The sequence below is a fragment of the Anabrus simplex genome, chromosome 1 (assembly GCF_040414725.1).
Source record: "Anabrus simplex isolate iqAnaSimp1 chromosome 1, ASM4041472v1, whole genome shotgun sequence".
Lineage (NCBI taxonomy): Eukaryota > Metazoa > Arthropoda > Insecta > Orthoptera > Tettigoniidae > Anabrus > Anabrus simplex.
The window spans coordinates 494,003,193-494,027,135 of NC_090265.1; the positions used below are offsets into that span (position 1 = coordinate 494,003,193).

General features: G+C 37.7%; 1 protein-coding gene across 1 annotated transcript in view; it reads right to left on the reverse strand.

Annotated features, from left to right (window-relative positions):
• Nucleotides 1–23,943, reverse strand: part of LOC136857007 (dnaJ homolog subfamily C member 10) — an 86,969-nt gene that overhangs the window by 40,701 nt on the left and 22,325 nt on the right. The window contains exon 5 of the mRNA XM_067135341.2: nt 10,832–11,044. Coding sequence (XP_066991442.2) covers nt 10,832–11,044 — 213 coding nt within the window. The remainder of the gene's footprint in view (nt 1–10,831; nt 11,045–23,943) is intronic.

The window sequence follows — 23,943 nt, forward strand, 5'->3', positions numbered from 1 at the left end:
CACCAGCAGTGCCAATGCACTATGAGAGACTATGTCTCACTTCCAAAAATTGATGCCTGCCTGGCCATCAGATGATATAGATGTTGATTCCCAATGGGAACATGAAATATTTGTCCTGAATGAGTAAATTTATAATACCAATATAATGGTCCGTTATTGGACATTATAAATTTTCCAGCGAACTCATTCTTGGTTGCCTGCGTTTCGCCCTCATGTGCTAAGTTGGGCTCATCAGTTGGTCCTTAACACACCTCCACGGTATGCACTAGCCTTGAGTCTTGGTGGGTGTGCTAAGGACCAACTGATGAGCCCAACTTAGCACATGAGGGCGAAACGCAGGCAACCAAGAATGAGTTAGCTGGAAAATTTATTATGTCCAATAACGGACCATTATATTGGTATTATAAATTTACTCATTCAGGACAAATATTTCATGTTCCCATTGGGAATCAACATCTATATCATCTGATGGCCAGGCAGGCATCAATTTTTGGAAGTGAGACATAGTCTCTCATAGTGCATTGGCACTGCTGGTGGCTTCAGGTAGCCTATGCAGTGGCCTCCACGGTATGCACTAGCCTTGAGTCTTGGTGGGTGTGCTAAGGACCAACTGATGAGCCCAACTTAGCACACGAGGGCGAAACGCAGGCAACCAAGAATGAGTTAGCTGGAAAATTTATAATGTCCAATAACAGACCATTATATTGGTATTTATAAATTTACTCAATCAGGACAAATATTTCACGTTCCCATTGGGAATCAACATCTATATCATAAGCGGTATGTTCCGAGCTGTCAGTGGAGAGATGGCGTGGGAGGACATCAGTATAAATAAGTTTGAGTGGTGTCTTTAAAAGTAGGAAAGATCACAATATGAAAATAAAATTGGCATTCAAGAGGACAAATTGGGGAAAATATTCATTTATAGGAAGGGGAATTGAGGATTGGAATAACTTACCATGGGAGATGTTCAATATTTTTCTAATTTCTTTGCGATTATTTAAGAAAAGGCTGGGAAAACAACAGATAAGGAATCTGCCACCTGAGCGACTGCCCTAAATACAGAGCAGTAGTGTTTATTTGATTGATTGATTGATTGATTGATTGATTGATTGATTGATTGATTGATTGATTGATAAGAGAGCCATTGAAGGTTATGTTAAAGAAGAGATCAACGAAAATTATTCGGATATATACGTCCAGCACTCATACGTCCAGTTGTTACATGTCTAATTATGTCTGATAGCCAAGATAACTCGTTCATTTGAATAAGAAATCGGATTGATACAGAATGAGGACGGAGATTCATAAGCTCAGAACCCCGTGGTCACTGGATAATTATATTCAGAAATATCATTTAATGTCTAGAAAGCCAGTAAATGAAGTGTACATTCCAGCGGCAGGATAAAGCAAGTCTAGTATGTGATATTCAGGTCCAGCCCCACTGTCGGCAGCCCTGAAGATGGTTTTCCGTGGTTTCCCGTTTTCACACCAGGCAAATGCCGGGGCTGGACCTTAATTAAGGCCACGGCCGCTTCCTTCCACTTCCTAGGACTTTCCTATCCCATCGTCGCCATAAGACCTATCTGTGTCGGTGCAACGTAAAGCAAATAGCGGGAAATATTGTATGATATGTATAGGCCATGATTTGAACGATGCAAGTTCAGTGATCAAGAGGACACTGATGAGACAATCGATTGTATATGTCATGAAGATACAAGTAAATGGTGAAGTGTTCCTTGGCATAACTTCCTAATTAGAAGAGTTGACATTACCATAGAGTTTATTCCTCAAATGTCGAAAACATATGGAAAGGAAATTATAAACTAACAAACTTGTCAGAAATGAGATGCGAACCAATATTGTTAATGTAATAATTTTTAATGGGATTTTGTTTCATGAATAACGTATTGTAAAAAATTGAGATTGAAGGTCGAGAAAGAACTGGTCAACACGTATTAAGAAAGAGCTAGTTGGAAGTGTGGATTTTGAAATCATATTCAAAAGAAATATCAGGAGGATATAGAATAATTAAGAGCAATAAGATTCAATATTTGTTATCAGAGACAAGGCGAGTGTTTTGGGTTAATATTGAAATATTGTATACCGAGCTCGATAGCTGCAGTCGCTTAAGTGCGGCCAGTATCCAGTAATCGGGAGATAGTGGGTTCGAACCCCACTGTCGGCAGCCCTGAAGATGGTTTTCCGTGGTTTCCCATTTTCACACCAGGCAAATGCCCGTGCAATGTTCAACTTGTACCTTAATTAAGGCCACGGCCGCTTCCTTCCACTTCCTAGGACTTTCCTATCCCATCGTCGCCATAAGACCTATCTGTGTCGGTGCGACATAAAGCAAATAGAGGGAAATATTGTATGATATGTATACCATTGTACTAATTCTGCCTATACAAGTTTCAGGTCCAAATGTTCACTATGGTTGAAGATTGTCTCTGTGATGTCCTGATCAGATCTAATATGTGGGCTTAAACGGGATTAGTGTCCTGACAGGCCCAGGTTGATGTTAGAATGAATAACGAAATGGAAAGATGAGAACAACATCATGAAGCCAGCAACGATAAGTACCCAAGATATTGTCTTTCTTTATTCTATCATGTAGAACGCATAACAGTAGAGTAGATTTTTTTTATTTTGTCATGAGGTGACATATTTAAGACAACTTGAGTAACCTAATGTGATCGTCACAAACGTTCAGTGATATCCGTAATTGCGGCTAAGTTTAATAAGGAGATATTGGAGTCATTTGCCCCGTGCAATGTTAAACTTGTAGAATACACATTTCGTCGTAAATTATCCCGGGATTTCTTTGTAACTATTGTGAATATAAGGAAATGTTTCTTAATAATTTAAATGATACACTAGTACTGCGTTCTTGTGAAGTGATGTGACTTTAATGTCGATTAAAAGGTCTTATGTGATCATTTTTCGTATACGCATGGGTTGTGCAGATGTGAGTGTTTCGTCAGATTTATACCATGATGATTATGACATGTTGCAATTATGAAATGGTTCTTCGGATAAAGATGCTTGTGTATTTCTTTGGGATGGATAATTATGAATAGGCATGATGCACATGAAGGTATTGTGAATTATAAATGATATGATCGTCGATAAAGTGTTTATATCGTAAAATGAGGTTGCTATGATGTATGATTTATTGAAAGTAGGTATTATGAGAGTGTAATATATAGTCTTCGAGATTTTCAGTGAATTCAGGGTTGAGAGTGACTGATTAAAGTGTTCATCATGCAAAGTTAAGAGACTCCAGAGGTAGACAAGCAATAGGTTTGATGTTAACATTTTCACGTAATGCCCCTGAAGGTTATAAGGGTTGACATGTATGAGGTCATCAAAGTATTAATTTGTGGCAAGACATGATGCAAACATTAAACATTTTAATGGATAATCACTGATAGGAGACCTTCGACAATAAATAACGTTGATATGGATGTAGTGAAGCATCATATTTAAGCAAAGTTTTTGTCACCTGACGCAGTGCATGAGTTGTATTCATCTGAGTAGTTGCTTTGTAGTATGGATTTTCCATAGTAATAGTGGATCTTCACAATTTTCAGGAGGATACTTCCGTCGAGACCAGATGCTGTTGAACCATTTCCAGATCGTCTTATTTATTCAGGATTGTATTAGCTAGATATTGTACATTTTACATGGTTGATATGAGTTCCCAGGAGATGCTGTTCCTATTCGACTGCAGTTATTATAAAATCTAGTCGCAATGATATATGATCACTTGTTTAAGAATGGCTACGTTGGACATAGGTTATTATGAAACTCAAATTGATAGGTACTTAAGTTAATTTACGCAAGAGAGAATAATCATGATGGAAAGTAGAAAGATGAAATCTTGGATCACTGAGTGGTAAAGACGAGTGAAATGATTGACTTTTCTCAGTTTAATTCTATGATTGGCGGACAATTAGTGATAACAGATAACTTTATGGATTGTGATACTAAGCCTTCAGCAAGTTCATGTTTGATTTTATTACAAGTTAATTTTGAATTTAAATTAATTGTTACTAACGTGCGATTGATTATGTAATAGTATCAACCAACAAAGCATTCAATCTCTATTTTATTTTCATATTTTCCAGTCATGTTGTGATGTAAGATTATTGTTATCTAGTTATACTTACTTTGATTTAACTAAATTGGAAAAATCCCTCCAAGAAACTAATATTCTCAATATTTTTATTTATTAACACGTTCAGTACCTGCTTCTGAGCAGGACACTTGAATGCCTGGACCAGCCATTTTCATGCCCGGCCTTCCTGACGAGCATCACTTAATACAATTTACAATTACGCCTAAACTATAAATGCTAGAAAAATGATACTTTGTGCTTACCTCTAGTAAATATTTAGGGTGTGAATCTGGTATCACAGGTTTCAAAATACGTCTAATTTTATACAACCTATCTGTATTTTCGGCATAATGATTCCTGTCACTGAAGTGAAGAAATGAAAGAATACGAAGGAAGCGTAATCGGAACATAGCATTAGAAAATGTTGGAGTATGAAAAACAGGGTCCTCGGTCCAGTACATTTTTATATCAGGATTTTGGACTAATCGGTTTCCACGATTGCATGATCAAATTCTTTGTGAAAGGCCGGGGCACCGCAATCGACTCGCGTAGAGATTGGTCAGCTCACACTCATACTGATAAAATTCGTCATTCATGAAAATACTCACGTAATTCAAAATATCCTGCTTATTTTCTATTTGAACGTTTATACCTGAATTCTCTGTAAATGGTGGAACGGGTGGACAATAACTAGGATGATATGTATCAGGCACTTCACTTTTCTCTATAGGCCTATCGGAATTTCCTCGTCGCTCTCACTTTCACTATCTATTTTAGGAATAATTTCATCTTCAGAATAATCATTGTGAACAATATCTAATAATTAATCTTCCGTAAGAAACTTTGTTTTATAAGCCATTATACTACGCTTGGTAAGAACGACACGCACTGCATTGGAGTCTCAAGTACCGTCTTGACGCGCGAGGAAGTGCTGAGATATTCCCGCTAAAACAGCTAAGATAAACATGAGCCCATTCAACGCGAGAGTTATATCAAAAACGTCAACCAACTTCCTGCTACAACCAGTAACGCTGACTAAGGTGTAGGAATGCATAGGTGACGAATATAAATAGCATTGCTTCGCGCGGAACATTAAACGTCTTACGCCGTCCACGGCCCGCAGCATAGGAGCAAGCTTAAACGTCTTACGCCGTCCACGGTCCGCAATGAGTTAAATTAGGAATTATCTTAGCCTTACATAATTAATTGAACAATTCCTCGCTATGACAAATAGAGCCTAATGTTAAGTAGAAAATTAGATCTAACCAGTGCTCCATCGAATGTCTATGCCATGAGTGGAGACTCATGTATCTCCGCTGACTCCAGCCGAGGCGCATTCACATTATCTTCGTACCCTTGATAGAAACGAACCATGGACGGTTATAATATCTTATTTGAACACCTTAAGACAGAACTTCTGTATACCGTATATGAGTGCCACAAGAATAAAATTTCCTTTTTTTCTTTCAAATTTTGAACATGTTTACATATTTAATTTCTGGAGAATAAAATTGCTAAATATTTATGAAAATTATTGTAATATGCAAAGCTGATATAACATTATCCAGTGAAACAGTCAGATTTTCTTAAATCCTTAATATATTATCGAAGTACTATACCCCAATTTCAAATCAATTTTCTCGAAATTCAATAAATTCTGTCTTACAACTTCAAAGTTACATGAAGTAATCAGTTCTCAAACTAAAGACTTCTGGTTTTCACAAAAATGATCACGAATTTATCTACCATCAAAACATAAAATAAACCAGAAATGCGATTTTCCGACTTAAGGTATGGTTTCCTGGAGAGAGTCACATACGAGTGTGTTTGATGCAGCTCTCTGTTCTACCCTTCATGTGCTAAACTATTCATCCCCACACAACTAGAGCAACTGTATTATTCGACATGTTTTAGGTTCCAGGGTACAAGCTTTGAATGTCTACTGAGAAATGTGTGTCTTTTCTCCTAGCAGGTTATTAGAAAGTTTCTTCTCTTTTTGCCAGTACTTGTCAAAAACCCCATAGACTCTTTCAGTAAATAATCCTATCCATTTTAGTGAAAGGTTATCCCCAGTGTTTACCTCTGATTTTTACTAACATATTATTTCATAAATCAGCTAATTTTATCACTGCAATTTCATACACTGCATTTTATAATAGGTCTGGATCATACAGACTCCTTAAATTAGTGACATTTTGACAGGTAATGGCTGGACTACTACTGGGATATTATGTAATATTGGTGTTGTAAATATGTTGATTTTTTTTAAATTAGCTTTACGTTGCACCAACTCAAGATAGGTCTAACGGCGATGAAGGAATAGGAAAGGGCTAGAGGCAGAAAGAAAGCAGTTCCAGCATTTGCTTGGTGTGAAAATTGGAAACCACAAAAAAGCCATCTTCAAGGCTAGGATTCGAACCCACTATCGACCAAATGCAAGTTCACAGCTACATGCCCCAAACCACATGGCTACTCACTTGGTATGTTGACTTTTCAATTGTTCTTCAGTCAAAACAAAAGCAGGATGAGCACATGTATAACAGCAACACTGAGAATGTTAAATAAATGGTGGTGCAGCTATCAGCTTGCCTCTCTTTCTGACTGATGTTAAACAATGAAATACGACTATCACACATTTTGTGAAGCAACCCCGAGAGCTGGTCCAGAAATCTCTGGGAAGCCACATTCCAAGGACTCCCTCAAACAGAAGCATTACCATTATGTCTATATAGACTTCCCAAATTTCAGTAACCTGTTAACACATTTTACCCCATGGTCAGTACAATCAGCTCCCCCCAACCTACGATCCAGCCAAGCACATCATGCAGATTAATACTACACTAAAAAAATCCACATTGGATTAACCGAGATCCACAAACTCTGAATATTTATGCATCTGTCAGAAAGGATAAATATCAACAATACTGATGCAATAGTCAGTTATGATGTGACATCCCTTTTTACCAATGTACTATTTGAAGTTATGATTTTATATCTAGCTGAGCCAGGCTGAGTGGCTCAGACGGTTGAGGTGCTGGTCTAAAGACCCCAACTTGGTAGGTTCAATCCTGGTTCAGTCCAGTGGTATTTGAAGAGTCTCAAATACTTCAACCTTGTGTTGGTAGATTTACTGCAGGACTAAATTCTGGCACCTCAGCGTCTCCGAAAACCAGAAAAGTAATTAATGGGACTTAAAAACCAACAACATTATTATTATTATTATTATTATTATTATTATTATTATTATTATTATTATTATTATTATTATTATTATTATTATTTCTAGCTGACATCATGACTTCATGGTACTATGTGGGTGACACTTTCTATAGTCACGGAGGAAAGAAATTTTGCTTGAGTCTCCAGCATCTCAACAGGATCCACCCAAACATCCAGCTCACAGCAGAGTAAGGAAGTGGTGAGAAATAATTTCCATCTGGAGACGCTTGTAAGAAGAAAAGCCAAGTCCACACAAACCATTACCTCAACAAAGACACTTCCCTAAAGATAAACAGGTGATGAGGGCACTGTTTGAGCAAGCTGAAAGGTTAGGTCATCTATATCTGTATCAGAGTGAAGTAGAATATCACTTTAGAAACTAACAGATTATTTTTTTCTTTACAAGCTGCTTGATATTGCACTGACACAGATAGGTCTTATGGCAATAATGAGATAGGAAAGGGCTAGAAGTGGGAAGGAATCGTCATGGCCTTAATTAAGGTACAGCCTGGTGTGAAAATGGGAAACCATGGAAAACCATCCTCAGGGCTGCCGACGGCGACGTTCGAACCCACTAGCTCCTGGATGCAAGCTCACAGCTGTGCGCCCCTAATCTCATAGCCAACTAGCCCGGTATTTTCACTTCTTGAAGCAGGTCTTTTTTTTGGGTAACATTTTAAAATTCAAACCTGTCACATCTGCATCTTTACTGTATCCTTGCAAAAAATCATCCATTTTGGTTTTGAAAATTTATGCAGCATTGACCTAGACAGATACACAGACTTCACCCGCAGATAATGAAGAAAAGACTGTCAGAAATCAGATCGATATTATTCTAGCGAAACAAGAGCTGAAGAAATTTGTGAAATCAGTAAAAACCTATCCTGGTGCCAACATTAACAGTGAACACAACCCAGTAGTAATGGACTTTAAAATGCAACGCTTTAGAAACGCTACAGGGTGTGTTAAAATATCAAGACCCATAGACATCAGAAAATTGGCCAGTTCTGATGTCAGAACTAGTGTTGGTGCTGCTCTGGAAAAGATGGAAGCAATAAAAAAGAGTCTCAACATATAGAAATAGAATCCACATGGAACGCCATAAGAGATAGGATAACTCAAGTCCAGGAAAATAACATTGGATAAATCAACAGCAATAAAAAGCAAAACTGGATGACTGATGAAATCCTGGAGCTTATGAATGAAAGAAGGAAATACAAAGACCCGTTAAATACAAAAATCTACACAAAGAGATATGTAGAAAATGCAAAGAAAAAAGGAATCCTGGATGTCTGACAAATGCAAGAAAATCGAGGAACTTCAGGAGAAACATGATCACTTTATCCTATATAAAAAGGTGAAAGAGCTGAGTGGTCTACAAAGGAAGCGATCCGGACAAGTATTAAGGAATGCAAACAATAAGATTATTTTAGGAGTTGAAGAGAAACTTAAAAGATGGAACGAATATGTCGAATATCTCTTCAAAGATGACAGAGATGATCCCCCACCACCTGACGAAATCAATGAAGCCAGTCCTGAAATAACAAAGAGTGAAGTAGTGAATGTCATTAAACTTCAGAAGAATGGTAAAGCCACTGGTCCAGACAGAATTTACGCTGAAGATGTTAAAATTATAGCTGAACAGGACTCAACCGGCCTCAGTCTACTAACATCGTTGTTCAATATTATCTATACATAAGGAAAGATACCTTCTGACTGGCTGAGATCAACTTTCATACCAATACTAAAGTAGTACAATTCCTTCCAGTGTGATGATTACTGTATGATTAGTTTGATGTCCCATGTACTCAAAATATTTCTGCGAATCATACACACCTAGATTTACAAGAAATGTGAACCTCATATGGATCAGACTCAATTTGGTTTCTGAAATGGGGTCGGCCCACGCGAAGCATTCTTCTCCTTAAATATACTGATACAAAGGTACAGGGACATGAATGTCGATGTATATGCTTGTTTTACTGACTACAAATGAGCCTTCGACTGTGTGAAACATGAAAAGTTGGTAGACGTATTAAAAACGACTGGTATTGACCAAAGCGATTTACTCATTATCAGCGCACTGTACTGGAATCAAACTGCAGATGTCAAAATTGACCAAAGAACATCAGCAGCGACTACAATCAGAAAAGGTGTTCATCAGGGATGTGTGCTATCACCTCTCTTGTTCAACATTTATTCTGAAGCAATATTTAGGGAAGTGTTGCTGGAAGAAAACAGTGGGATAGTTATAAATGGACAGGCAATTAACAATATCAGGTACGCAGATGATACTGTTGTCACAGCAAATTAATTACCTGCGCTCCAACGCATGATAGACAAATTAGTCCAGTGCAGTGAAGAGTTTGGCTTGTTTGTCAACGCTTCCAAGACCAAAATTGTAATCTTCACTAAAAGAAAAATCCAAGCAGCCCTGTCAATAAAAGGCAATAAGATTCAACAAGTATCCTCCTTCAAATACTTGGGCACTGTGCTAAATCAGGAATGTGATTCCAAGAGAGAGATAAAATCTAGAATCAAACAGGCCAGGAGACAATCTTTTAGCATGAAACAGCTATTTACAAGATCGAATGTAAGTCTGCAATTGAGAATGTGAATGATTCAGTGCTGTGTGTTCTCCATTTTTCTCTTTGGATGTGAAAGCTGGAACCTTAACCAAAATCTAGAAAAAAGAATCGATGCTTTTGAAATGTATCCATATCGCCGCCTACTCTGAATACCTTGGGTGCTGAAAATGTCAAATGACGAAGTCCTTCATCGCATGAAGAAACAAAAAGAACTATTACTTACTGTAAAAAAAAAAGGAAAAACCAATACCTAGGACAAATTATGAGAGGCAAGAAATACCAGCTATTACAACTCATCATTGAAGGTAAGATACAGGAGAAAAGGTCTGTAGGCAGGAGGAGGAATTCATGGTTGAAGGACATCCAAAGATGGCACAACTGCACTTCAGAAGATGCTTTCTATGCTGCAACATCACGTACGGAGCTGGCTATGTGGACCGCCAATCTCTGCTAGGAGAAGGCATCTCAAGAGGAAGAAGAAATGTTCTATCACCACCGCACAACCGATGCCAACAAAGGAGACAGCCAAACGGATCTGTGTTGGCACGTGCGGTGGCAGTCAAGGTCAAATTCCAAGCATTTAGTTACTCATCCCCCTTGAGTACAAGGGTTCGTGGTAGAGTGGGGAGTTTCCTTTCCTCATTCGTTTTCTATTTCATACATTTACTTGAAACAAAACTTAGGTACAGAATAACATAATAAATATTATTTCTTTAAATCATTTTTGTAATTTAACCACATTTTTTTCCCTGATCCTTTCAGTTAAACAATATTTTGGTTAACAGAGTTTCAGATAACGGAGGTTCTACTGTATCTACATAATGATATACACAAGCAATAGAATTACATGATTAATTAATGATTTGAAACATAACAGTTACTTTAGCTATGATATTCCTCTTACCAGCATCGCTGCTACTTTGATTCTTGTTTCTGAGTCAGGACAACTATCATCATGACACATGAAGAGCAGCCAGGACATATCACGATAAATTTCTTCCTTTTGTCTAAAAGTGTCCCAAGTCTCAGAGCCAATATTCAACACCTCCACTTGACGTCGCTTAAGAACAAAGCTTTTCATTTCTTCTTCATTTCGGTCTCCATTATACCGTTCTCTCTGAAAGAAAAGAAGGTACAAGTTACTTATTGGAAAAATTCTATAAAACATGTTTACATTGATTAATGGAAAATAGCAGATTTAACAAATGTTTTTGAACAACCCATAAAAACAGTATGATGAGAATGAAGAACTCATAGTTATTTCATTCATATGAGGGGATTGGGATATTCTTGTGTACAGAAATTGTCAGAAAACACCTGAATTTCAGTAACTATGCACCACAACATTCAACTCCGTTGCTTAGGACAGGCCTTGTCCGGCTCATTGGCTGAATGGTCAGTGTACTGGCCTTCAGTTCAGAGGGTCCCGGGTTCGATTCCAGGCCGGGTCAGGGATTTTAACCTTAATTGGTTAATTCCAATGGCTGGGGGGCTGTGTGTGTGTGGCGTATTCAACATTAGAAATCATCCTAGGTAGGGCCCTCATCTTCACAGACATGCAGGTCGCCTAATAGGCCGTCTACTAGAAAAAGACCTGCACCAGGCCTCTCCGGAGGCCATACGCCATTATTATAGGACAGGCCATGATGTTTGCCCAGTAAATGTGCTTTCTCTGGCTGTCACAGAGGGCGCCTGTCTTCTTAGGGGCCGGTGTGTCCTGGAACCTCTCTCGTTTCAGAATCCTGAGAGGTGATTGGTCTCTGATGTCACTCCCTGTTATTTCCAGTTTCTGCAAGTCTTTTAACCATTTTATTCTTCCAATAGATGAGAAGCCAGTTGGTCTTCCTGGGGGAATTCATTGTCAACATGATCACACAGGGTCAGACGTATCTTCCCCATCACATCTGTGATTTTTCTGTGTAATTATAAAGCTCCTGGTTGTGTTGCCTCCTTTTGATTGCTCCTAGTATCTTCCTCTCTTGGACTTCCAGTGTCACTCAGGACTTTCCTGTTAAGGATCAGACACTCAGAGGCATACAGGTCTTCTGGGTGGATGACTGCACAATAGCGTCTGAGTTTGGTGTTATGGGAGAGACAGCTCTTGTTGTAAGTGTCCTTGGTCAGTTGGTATCAGTTCTAGTTTGTTAATCCTTTTTCTTTTTGTTAGTGTTACTCCTTCTGAGAGATTGGATTCAGTCAATTTTCCCAGGTACATGAACATGTTGGCTTTCTTCATTTTGCCCTGTTCCAGTTCACTGGGGGTCTCAATGATCTGAGAAATTTTGTCTTCTCTAGCAACACATGTAATCCTACCCTGGGATCCTGGCGTACAAACATGTTAAGCTGTGTCACTGCTGTGTCTATTGAGTTTAATAATTTGATTTATGCTGCACGGACACAGATAAGCCTTATAGCGACAATGGGACAAGAAAGGGCTAGGAGTGAGAAGGAAGCGGCCATGGCCTTAAGTTACAGCCCCAACATTTGCCTGGTGTGAAAATGGGGAAACCATGGAGAACTATTTTCAGAATTGCCGGCAGTGGGGTTTGAACCCACTATCTCCCGAATGCTGGATACTGGCCACACTTAAGCGACTGCAGCTATCGAGCTCAGTCATTGAAAATCTGATCCCAACAGTCCCCCCCACCCGTGGTCTGAAACCAATCTTTTTTTCTCTTTTTTAAGTTGCTTTACGACACAACGACACAGATAGGTCTTATGGCGACGATGGGATTGGAAAGGGTGTGAGAAGAAAGCAGTCGTGGCCTTAATTAAGGTACCGCCCCAGCATTTGCCTAGTGTCAAAATGGGAAACCACGGAAAACCATCTTCGGGGCTGCCGACAGTGGGGTTCGAACCCGCTATCTCCCAGATGCAAGCTTACAGCTGCACAACCCTAACCGCACGGCCAACTCGCCCGTTGAAACCAATCTAGTTTTCATCCAATTTACTGTCAACCACTGATGGCACCCTCCCTTCCAAAATGTCAGTGAACACATTGCCTGGTATACTGAACAATGAAATACCTCAATAGTTCATGCAATCCTTCCTGTTCCCTTGCTTATAGATAGGTGCAATTAATGCTTTCATCCAATCAGGTACCTTACTGACATTCCATGCTAATCTCTTTACTCTGTGAAGCCATTTCATCCCTGCCTTCCAACTATATTTCTCCATTTCACGTCTAATTTCATCCATCCCTGCTGCTTTATGAACAATGGAGTTTATTTACCACCCTTTCCACTTCCTCAGGCATAATTTCACCGACATCATTGTCCTCCTCCCCGTGAGCTTGGTTGTTCGCTATGCCAACAGAAAGATTTCCTTTTACGCTGAGAAGATTTTCAAAGTATTCCTTCCACCTGTCCAGTAATTCTCAGGGATATACTGTGAGTTCATCTGATTCAACCAAAACACTATTCATTCCCTTTCCCCCCTCCCTTCTTACTGTCCAGAAAGGTTTCCCTGCCGCTTGACCTAACCTTTCTCGGTTATTACTGTTGTCTTCCCTTGACTTCTTGGATTGAACAATTATCTGTTTTGCTCTGTTTCATCTGCATACAGTTTGCTGTTTGCATCAGTCCTTGTTTGGAGCCATTTCTGATATGCCTTCCTTTTATGTTTGCAAGCTTCCCTTACTTCATCATTCCACCAAGATGTTATCTTTTTTTCCCCCATCTTTACATACAACTGTTCCTAGGCATTACCTTGCTGTTTTTACTACGGCATCCCTGTTTGTCACTCATTCTCTTATATCCTTAAGCTACTTATTATCTATTGTTTAAAACTTTTCAATAGTCATATCCATGTACTGTATTTCTGTTGCATGCAAAAGTTTCCTGATGAACAAACTTACCCCATACCTTTGCCCTTCCCTTTTTAGCACCCGTCAAGAACACTTTATAACTCTCTCTTCCTCGTTATCTTACCTTACCCGAATATATCATTAACTCCTAGTACATCCAGATGCATCCTCTTCGTCAACTCAGCCAGTTCTACTTTCTTCCATAAGCTCCATTAATATTGATAACTTCCCATCAAATTCCATTTTGCATGCCAAGTTATTTCCAAGGAGTCCCTTGCCTATCAAATGGAAGTGTGACTCCGTTACTCCCATAGATCCAAGGCTTGCTTAAAACATTCTGAGTAGGCTTTGTAAAAATTCTGTGAAGCAGGATGCTACCCTACTTACACACATTCCCCGTGAGAATCACTCCTCAAAAACAGGTTAGACGTAGTTGCCTGAGCAGGAGGAGGGTCATGACTCAGAATATGTCAGAGATGCCCATTCCCATTCCATAGCTATTAGTATCCTGACTTTAGAACCACTTAGTAGTCTACTTAGCTATTGGTCATAGTTCATGAACTAGGACATGCCTACAATAACCCACACCAGGAACCATTTTTAATAGTGATATGAAAATGTAAACAATAAACAGAAAAGAGAATGGAAATAGTGTTTATACCTATAGTTATTTAATTTTTTTTAAGTTAAATCATTTACAAATAAGTCACAAACCTGTAGTGCTTTTTGAACTCTAACTGAAGGTTTAGTTTTAATATTGTGTAATATTTACTATATATTTTGTGCTTCATTTAATAACATTGTAATAATGAAGCAACACCTCTGTTTGAAATCAGAACACTAAGTAACTGGAGTTCTCAGAATATAATTCCATAATTTGTGATTTGGTATTTAATTTGCCAGTAGAACTTATTTTTGAGCATCAGTATAACTTACTATTTACTTCTTTTCCAGTTGGGAAAGTGTATATAGTTAATAAGAATCCATAACTGGTTTAAATTAGCTGAAATCAAATATCCAAAATTATATCTTGTTTAAACTACGACTACCACCACATTTAAATCAAAGAAACCTGGTTATGGTTCTTTTTTTAACGTGTTCTTTCCAGCCATGCAAATCAGAGAAAGTAAGAGTAATTATCTCTCCAAACATGGCCTAAATCCTGTCTCACTGAATAACAGATGTAATGTAACCAAGAATGTTCCATATGTACCCTTTTCCACTTTAAAGTATTTTGCACATTTGGACGTAGTTATGCATTTGTAGACTAAGCAACAATTTGCTCATTTCAGGCTTTTCCTGCATTCTGGCTGCCAAGTCTTCAAACTTCAATATAAAATTCTTCAGTAAAATTTCCTGTAAATTAAAAAAAAACCTAAGCGCCACACGACTTAAGTCCATTACTGTGTTCTGCATTTGAAGATCAAGTATCATCTTAAAAGGCAATAGTAGACCAACCGACTAAACATTCTGCAATTGTAGACCAAGACTGTCACTTGGTCTATTAATGCTTTGGTTCTTAATGCTGCTGATTAGTTCTGGCAGGCTTCTAGTTTAAGAATGAAGGTTTCTTTACTTAATACTGCATTCGGCATCTGCGTTGTTTAGCAGCTGCAGTATATTCTGGCGGGTTTGTGTGTCTAAGAATGCGTATTTCCTTCTTTATAATCCCATTCATGTATTGTTTAGCAACTGCCGCAGTATTAACAAATCTCCTAGTAAGCTATAAACATGCATCCTTCAAAAGGAAAGATGTTAGAAGCATTAGTAATAAAGTGTTATGAAAACGGCAAGATAGATTTTTTATATTCCTATTAAAACGGATGGAACGGTAAGTTTTATAATCGGATATTTACCATTTTTCAATATCTATTTTAGGCATCTCCACAAGATCTGCCTCCTGACAAAGAGCATGCTGAACATCACATTCAGGAAGTAACTAATCCCACACAACACTTTCAAACCAATTTTCTTATACCTACTGAATGTGGCGGAGATGTTTCTGATCTACATAATCAATCTGATCGACCTAAAACGGACATGAATCACTGTAAAAGTAATACATTTTCACCTTCACTCAACCAGGACCTTCTGCCTTGTGATATTTCACTTCCAGTTGGAAGAGAATGTGTAAATGGTTCGCCTGAATTCGTCACATTTGATGATTTAATGTAAAATTTCAGTGCCCGTAATAGTTCCGACAGGACAGCTCAGGAATCTGTTGAAAACGAAGTGCCTGACCCTGAGTTGCGTGAATTAAAAAAATTAGGGAATATTGGGGAAATAAGCCACTCTAGCGAAGATGTTCGTGTGTTAAACGAAGTGTTTCTAATAAAAAGCCTCAGAAAGACTGTGATGATATTTCAAGCTTGTACCACAAGTGCTCAGATAACAGTATTCTGTCGAACAACATTTCTATTATAAATGAAATATTTCCTACCATATCATATTGTATGCCAAAATTGTGACAAAATGCTGAAAACTGGCACCTGCAGTAATTTCGCTCCACATGGAGATAGTGGGACATCAGATATGGAGATAGAATTGTACACTAGCGGTGCTATTTCAGATGACCGACCAAGAAAAGGAAGAAAGCGAAAATTTGAAGATCAAACGCGACAAATTATGAAAATGAAGGTGAATCCCAATCAAGACTACATCAATACCAGGGGGATAGTTACATTCAGTAAAGAATTTCGGGATTACAAATGTAATTGCAGGCTCAAATGCCACGTATTAGTTACAGTGGGGGAGAGAGGAGTGATATTTACAAATTTTCATAAAGTTGGCTCTTATGAAGCTAGATGTCAAATAATAGCAGGAATGGTTATAGAGGTCAGTATTAAGCGGAAGAAAGCAGTACGATCTGAGAAGCAGAATGCGTCCAGAGAGTATTTACTGTGCAATAGGGAAGTGTGTAAAGCAATATTTTTACAAACATCACGAGTGTCGAGTTGTGTTGTTGACAAAGCTTCAAAAAAAATGAAGCGATGTGAAATCGTGGATGGGGGAGGGAGTGCTGGAGGACATATAAACTACCAGAAGCCAAAGTCCGTGAAGTATGTGAACACATTTCAAAATTTCCAAAGTAAAAATCACATTATTGTCGTTCACAAAGAAACGCAGAGTATTTAAGTCCAGGTACTACTCTCACTGTGATGTACGGTCTCTATTATGAAAACTATGCGAATCCTGTTTCTTTAGCATTGTATAAAAAATATTTCTAACAAAGTTCAGCCTAAAGTGTAAAACACTAAAGACACATGAAATACATGTGATGCTCTTACTATCAGGATAGAGAATTCATCAGAAATGGATTCTTCACAAGCAAAAGAAGAACATGAGGAAGTAAACCTTGCAAGGAATCTCATGAAGCAGAATTTCATGCAGGATAAAAACGACACGTCGATAGAAACTGAATGCTTTTCGTTCAATTTGGATAAGACATTGCCACTCCCAAGAATACCAACAGATATAGTTTTTTATAAACGCCAACTTTGGTTGTATAACTGCGGTATTCATGATTCTAGGAACAAAGGATTTTGTTACGTGTGGGTGGAAGGAGATGCTGGAAGAGGAGCCCAAGAAATTGGATCATGTTTAAGAAAACACATACTGGCTCATGTATCACCAGGCACAACACATTTGATTCTCTGGTCATATTCATGTGGAGGCCAGAATCGATAAAGTCTTGCAGAAAGAGAAATCCATTACAAGTCTTCCAAATGGTAAAGGATGACTTTGTAGGTACATAGGCAATAGAAGGCGTGATCACCAACAGGAAGAAAAGCGTTGAGGGTGCAAAGGTAAACTGGTTACTGTTCAAGGAAATCCAGCCCAGGAAATCAGAGCCTCTGTCAGTTTTTGTGAAAAGTGCTCCAAGGCAGGAAACCCGCACAGAAATAAACATTGGAAAAGGAACTGGTCGAAAATCTGTCGGTGACAGCCTACATTTCCCAAGAAAACTGCAAAACTGTGGCCGGAAGGAAATTAACAAGCTCAGAAAAATTACGCGACCTGATGCCCATGTTTCACTTGATCCCTAAAGACTGTTTGGAGTTTTATCAAAAGTTAGTTAGTTCGCCTACCAGAGCTGATGATATCAAAGGTTTTTCAGGAAACCCTGATTTCAAAATAACTCATGAAGTCGTTTGAGAAGGTGAACTTTACTCTTTTTCTTACGTTGATTTTACTATTATTATTTGCATTATTTAGTTGTGAAGTTCATACACTATAATGAACACAGGATTGGGTAATAATAAAAGAGTTATTATTGACTATAGAATGTAAAATATAAACAGTATTGTACTGTGATATTGTGCTTGATAGTTCATCCATGTAGAAATGTTGTGCTAGTTTGGTATTAATCTGTTTCGCGTTTGTAGACTAAACGCCACCTGGCGCTTGGACTCTGATTGCATTCTAGAATTTCTGAAATCACTTGTAGACTAAGATGCTTTTTTATCAAAATAAAATATCAAATAAGGTTTTTGCTTATATTATTTTAGAAAAACAAAGTGTGGTGCTACGTGAATATAATAAGATTTGATTCATAGAAAAATACACGAGGTAAATAGTTTTTCTTTAAGTATTCGCAAAGATGCCGTTTTCTCAAAACATGAATTTTGTCGCTTGGTCTATCATTGCATAACATCATTAATTTGTCCCTCCACTGTCAAAGCAATAACCCAAAATGATTTCATAAAAAGGTGCAGATATTGACAATGTTATAGCTGTGACTAAACAATGAAGATGATCGAAGTGGACTTTATCATCTTCATCACCATCATCATCATCATCATCATATGCCTTCAGCTAACATGTGCAGGCATTTTAATGATGCCATTTTGCTGCCAACACATCAATTTCGACATTCCTTTCTTAAGCCAGAGTAAAGTAGATCTCTGCTGGGTGATCTAAGGTTGAGTTTTAATTAATTTTGTCAGATAAACACCAAATGAGTCAAAAGAGATCTTTTACATCTTATCACAAGACATGGAGTGCAGAATTGACTTCTTTCCATCTTTTACAAATCTAACTGCCTCTGTTAGGTTTGAACCCAAATCTTGGGATCTGGAGACCGACAAACTACAACTGATCCACAGAACGAGCTAAAGGATTTCAATGTCTGAATGATATAGTACACACCAGTTGTCAGGTGTGCCAATACACACGGTATTAAAAGAACTTCAGCATGCATCTTTCAGATAAAAGTACATTAAGGCAGGTGAAAGATTGTTACAACAAATTTAAAAAATTAGCTATTGTGAACAGTTAATGACTGAAAGTTCCTCAGGTATAGCAATTCATTCACAAACAGAATTATCTCCCAACATACAGGTTCTCCTATATAAACTCAGACCGGACGCCCGGTGTTTGTACTCTGCGTTGCAGTGGCTGCTTCAGCTTAACTTAGGTCGCATGCGGAAAAAATCACACACTGTTAGATTAGGAGAATGAGGGAGAAATAAACCAGCACTGATCACTGTCTGCAAACACTTCTACGATTGTAAGAAGGGAATCTTCTGCTGTATGAGCAGGGGCATGAGTCTTGTTAAAACCACCCACGCAATTTTTCTCCTTCCGTTAACTGATCAAAGAATGACGTCAAAATGTCACCTTGGTACCTCTTTGCATTTACTGTAGTCTTAAAAAAAATAAGCCAAATTATTCATCTTGCTCTAACAGCACACCAAACACCAATCTTCCTATCATAATGAGGGATTTCCCGAGCACCATTAGGATTTTCTGCACACCAAAAGCGAGAGTTATGACTGTTCAGGTGACCATTAAGATGAAACCAGATCTTTTACATATGAAAATATGGTGTTGCAATGATAACTGTCTCACCATGTTAACAGCTGAGATTCAGACTGGTGACTCATGCTTGCCAGGTCGAACACATGTAGGCTGCTTGCAAGGTCAAGAACTATGTGCGTGCCTCCCATACTGCAGCTGCCATAGTCCAGAGTACAAACACCATGCGTTCGTTATTTTGGTCTGAATGCTATAATGCAAGCAGTGGCAGCTCATGGATTCATCTGATGGGGAGGCCAAGGATAATAAAATGAAATGCTCATACCTATGAATTGTACCAAATTATAGTTTAAGTGTATGACAACAACTAATAATAAAGCCACTGTTTACCGCATAAACTTCCTTGCTTACCCTTTGAAGGAGCCAGACAAGCAGCTCTCAGTACACGTGCATCACATGGCCTGTGAGGCCAGAATAATGGCCTCTGCTGAATTTGACTAGTAGCCAAAAAGGATATAATAAGAGGTTTAATGGTTACCTTGGCAATAATGACATCACGCGCATCGTCTCGAGTGGCCTGGCCATGCTTGGCCGCACATATATACTATCAATATGGTCTTACTTTTACAGACTTTGTACCATCAACCAGCATACAAACCAGCCCACATACTACGTTAAATTACATAGAATAATCATTCCCATATGAATCATTACCAATCGTCTTGCATTGTACATATGAAAATATTATTTAACTAGCAAAATATTACTTAACGTGCTTCGCTACAGTATTCTACATTGTATACGGATATCGAAATAAATAACTGTAGGGCCTACATACAGTGAATAAGAATTTTTTTTTTAAATTGCATGTCCCTTAGCGTTATCCAGAAACAGCAGGGGGAGGTACCCATACGGTGTTTCCAATGTAAAGTGCAAGTTGTGGAGTTGTGATGATAACAGCAGGCTCACTTGCATACTGCCATTCACAATCGAGTAGGGAAGTTTTCATTATAAAGGCAGGCCCCATTACCTACTGCGCAGTCACAATCGATTTAGGGAGTTTTCGTTACTATGGCAGGCCCCCTTGACTACTTCTAGACAGATTACAGTTGAGGAGTTATTATAAATGCAGGCACCTTTCCTACTGCCAGCCAAAACTGATTGTGCTGTTATCATTATAATGACAGGCCACTTTTCTTAATGTCAGTCACACCGAGTTGGTAAGTTCCCATTATAATAGCAGGCCAGCCTAATGCCAGTTACATTTTAGGTGGGTAGATTTGTTTATAACGGCAGGCACACTTGCCTACGCCCAAACACAATCGGTTAGGGGAGTTTTGAACATAAATGCATGCTCCATTTTCTTCTGCCAATCAAATCGAGAAGGAATTATTCATTACAACGGTTGTCCCTCCTTACTAATGCCAGTTACACAGGTGTTGGAGAAGGATCCCATAAAATATTAATTATAATGGCAGACATATCATTTCTACATCACTACAAATCGACTTCAATTAATATATATAGATTGACATACAAAGTACATGCAGTTTTACAATATTGCAAACCTTCATTTACAGATTAACTGCTGCTAAACGATAAGTCACTTCGACAAACAGATTGTACCATAAGATGCCTCATTTAGCGGTCTAAATGGCTGGTATTATGATATTTTTACCTATCTTATCTATTTATGGGTAAGACTGAGCGGACCTGATGTACTTCTCAGTTCTTGAACCATCTCTAATTTTCTGTGCTTTGCCATAACTCTGTATAAATACCAGGCCCAGGTGAACTGTAAAGGCAGTTCGGATGTAAAATCACTCAATCATCTAGTGCAGTTCTACTTGGTGTTCAATTTTTTTTTCCTTAGCCATTTTCTCCATGTCAAAATGGCTTCGTCATCTTGACATTATGTTGAGTTAAAAAAAGGGAAAGACTATGTCGAGTTAAAAAAAAGGGAAAGACTGAGGTAACACAACTTTAAAATTTGCTCTTTCAAACTATCGACTTTTACTAATACTCGTCTCTCCTTCTGTGGGATGAATTGAGCGATTAAATATTTTGCGGTGCGAGCTGGGCTTGGAACTGCCTCAATTCTTTAATTGCAAGAGTCGTATATCAAGGGCCCTCACCATCTTGCTTGTTTTCAATAACGTGTACATTTCTTTTGTTAGTCTAAATCAAATGGAAACAAACAGATGAATTAGAGTCTTTTAAAAATTAATTCTAGATTCTTTAGTGGGTTTGTTTAAACATTAGCCCTTTATCTTTTAAACTGTAGCCAGGCTAATTGACTGACTTTGGGAAATTTCTGCGCTTAGAAAGAAATTCTTGTATAAGATATATTGAACACTTCAGTAAATTTTATAGCTTTTTTTCTGGGATATATTGCCCATTGGTATTATTAATCTTTATATTTTAACCCCTGTTCATGTTTCTCCTATTCTAATAAGTTGCATTTTTTGACTTTCTAATTTCATTCAATGATCTTTTAGGGACCAAACAATTAGCAATTAGTCAATGAAGTTACGACTTTCTCTTTCGTCCCTTCTGAATATATTATCTACCCTATGAGATACTGATACTTTCTGTAAATAGGTTGAAGAAATATTTTATTTCTTCTGTTACCCTGTTGGATTGTTAATCTTCTCTAATGAGGTTGCTTAATGTACTATCAGCAAAACAATCACAAACAAAATACTCATTACTTTGTATAAGGAGTTATTTGCATGGTCTGGAACCATTAACTTTTCAAATGTGTCTCAATGACAAGTTATTGCAATTTATGTATGAGTTTGCTTAATACATTAGTTGTTATCAGCTGGATACTCCCCTTTTCTTTCTTCCCTTCTTACAGAGTTCTAGTCAAAACAATTGTCATTTTAATGCTTCATTTACCTGTACCTCACATAATCGACTACATCCTCTTAGTGAGCCTCAACACAACTACAGTCCTGCTCCATGCCTAAATGTTTAGCAGGCTGGCCTTCGGTCCAAGGGGTCCCGGGTGCGTTTCCCAGCCAGGTCAGAGATTTTAACCTTCATTGGTTAATTCTGATGGCTTGGGAGCTGGGTGCATGTGCCATCTTTAGGATCAGAATTCATCACAGGTAGGGCCCCATCCTCACAGATGGACAGGTCGCCAGTAAGGTGTCAATTCACTAATAAAAATCACTGTTATACTCCAAATCAGCCGAGTTATAATTAAAATATCAAAGCCATCTTAGTAAACAGTGCTGATGATAGTATTTATTATTATTATTATTATTATTATTATTATTATTATTATTATTATTATTATTATTATTATTATTATTAATCACAAATAGTTCAATAATAATAATAATAATAATAATAATAATAATAATAATAATAATAATAATAAATACCATCATCAGCACTGTTTACTAAGTTGTCTTTGATATTTTATAATGATTATAATTTGTCTTTCATTGGTCGAGAAACATCCAAAGCCTTTAAATTTAGGAACATAAAACTGAAAATATTAACTATCAATGAGGACATTAGGTTCAACTACAAATGCTTAAAGCATAACTTGTTGTTTTGTTTTTTTGATACTCTTTTTACGTCGCACCAACACAGATAAGTCTTATGGCGACGATGGGATAGAAATGGGCTAGGAGTGGGAAGGAAGCGGCCGTGGCCTTAATTAAGGTACAGCCCCAGCATTTGCCTGGTGTGAAAATGGGAAACCATGGAAAACCATCTTCAGGGCTGCCGACAGCGGGGCTCGAACCCACTATCTCCCGGATGCAAGCTCACAGCTGCGTGCCTCTAACCGCATGGCCAACTCGCCCGGTAAACTTATTCTTTGCACACTCTTCTTATTTTACAGTTGATCTCAACAGGGCTCCATTTTAACTTTTTTATGTTATTTTAACTCATTTTGATGACACACTAATGTGGACTTAAATGCTGTAAATAATTTTACCATTGATGATGTACCTTAAAAGAGTCCGAAAACCGGCTCTGAATTAAAACAGTGTGCTGATAAGACTGTTTGTGATTAATAATAATAATAATAATAATAATAATAATAATAATAATAATAATAATAATAATAATAATAATAATCAAATCAGCCTGTTAATACATTAAATTTCTTAATTATTTATTTCAACGTTACACACCGTACATGTTTCCAGAACATTTTATGTTCTCTTCCTCAGTGGTTCATAAACTACCAAATATTACATTATAATAAACACCAATGAATCTACTGACATGTGCTCTTATAACACGTTAAAATGTTTAAACTAAACACCTCCAAATTAAAATCTAATATGTGTCAATCAATGAACTCTAAACTACATTTTTCTACATAAAATCGTATTAAAATACCAGCCTTGTCTATTAACTCAAGCATTTAAAACTATATGTAATCAAATTTTCTTAAAATAAGTGTCTCTTTCTCTTTAAAACTACTGAAA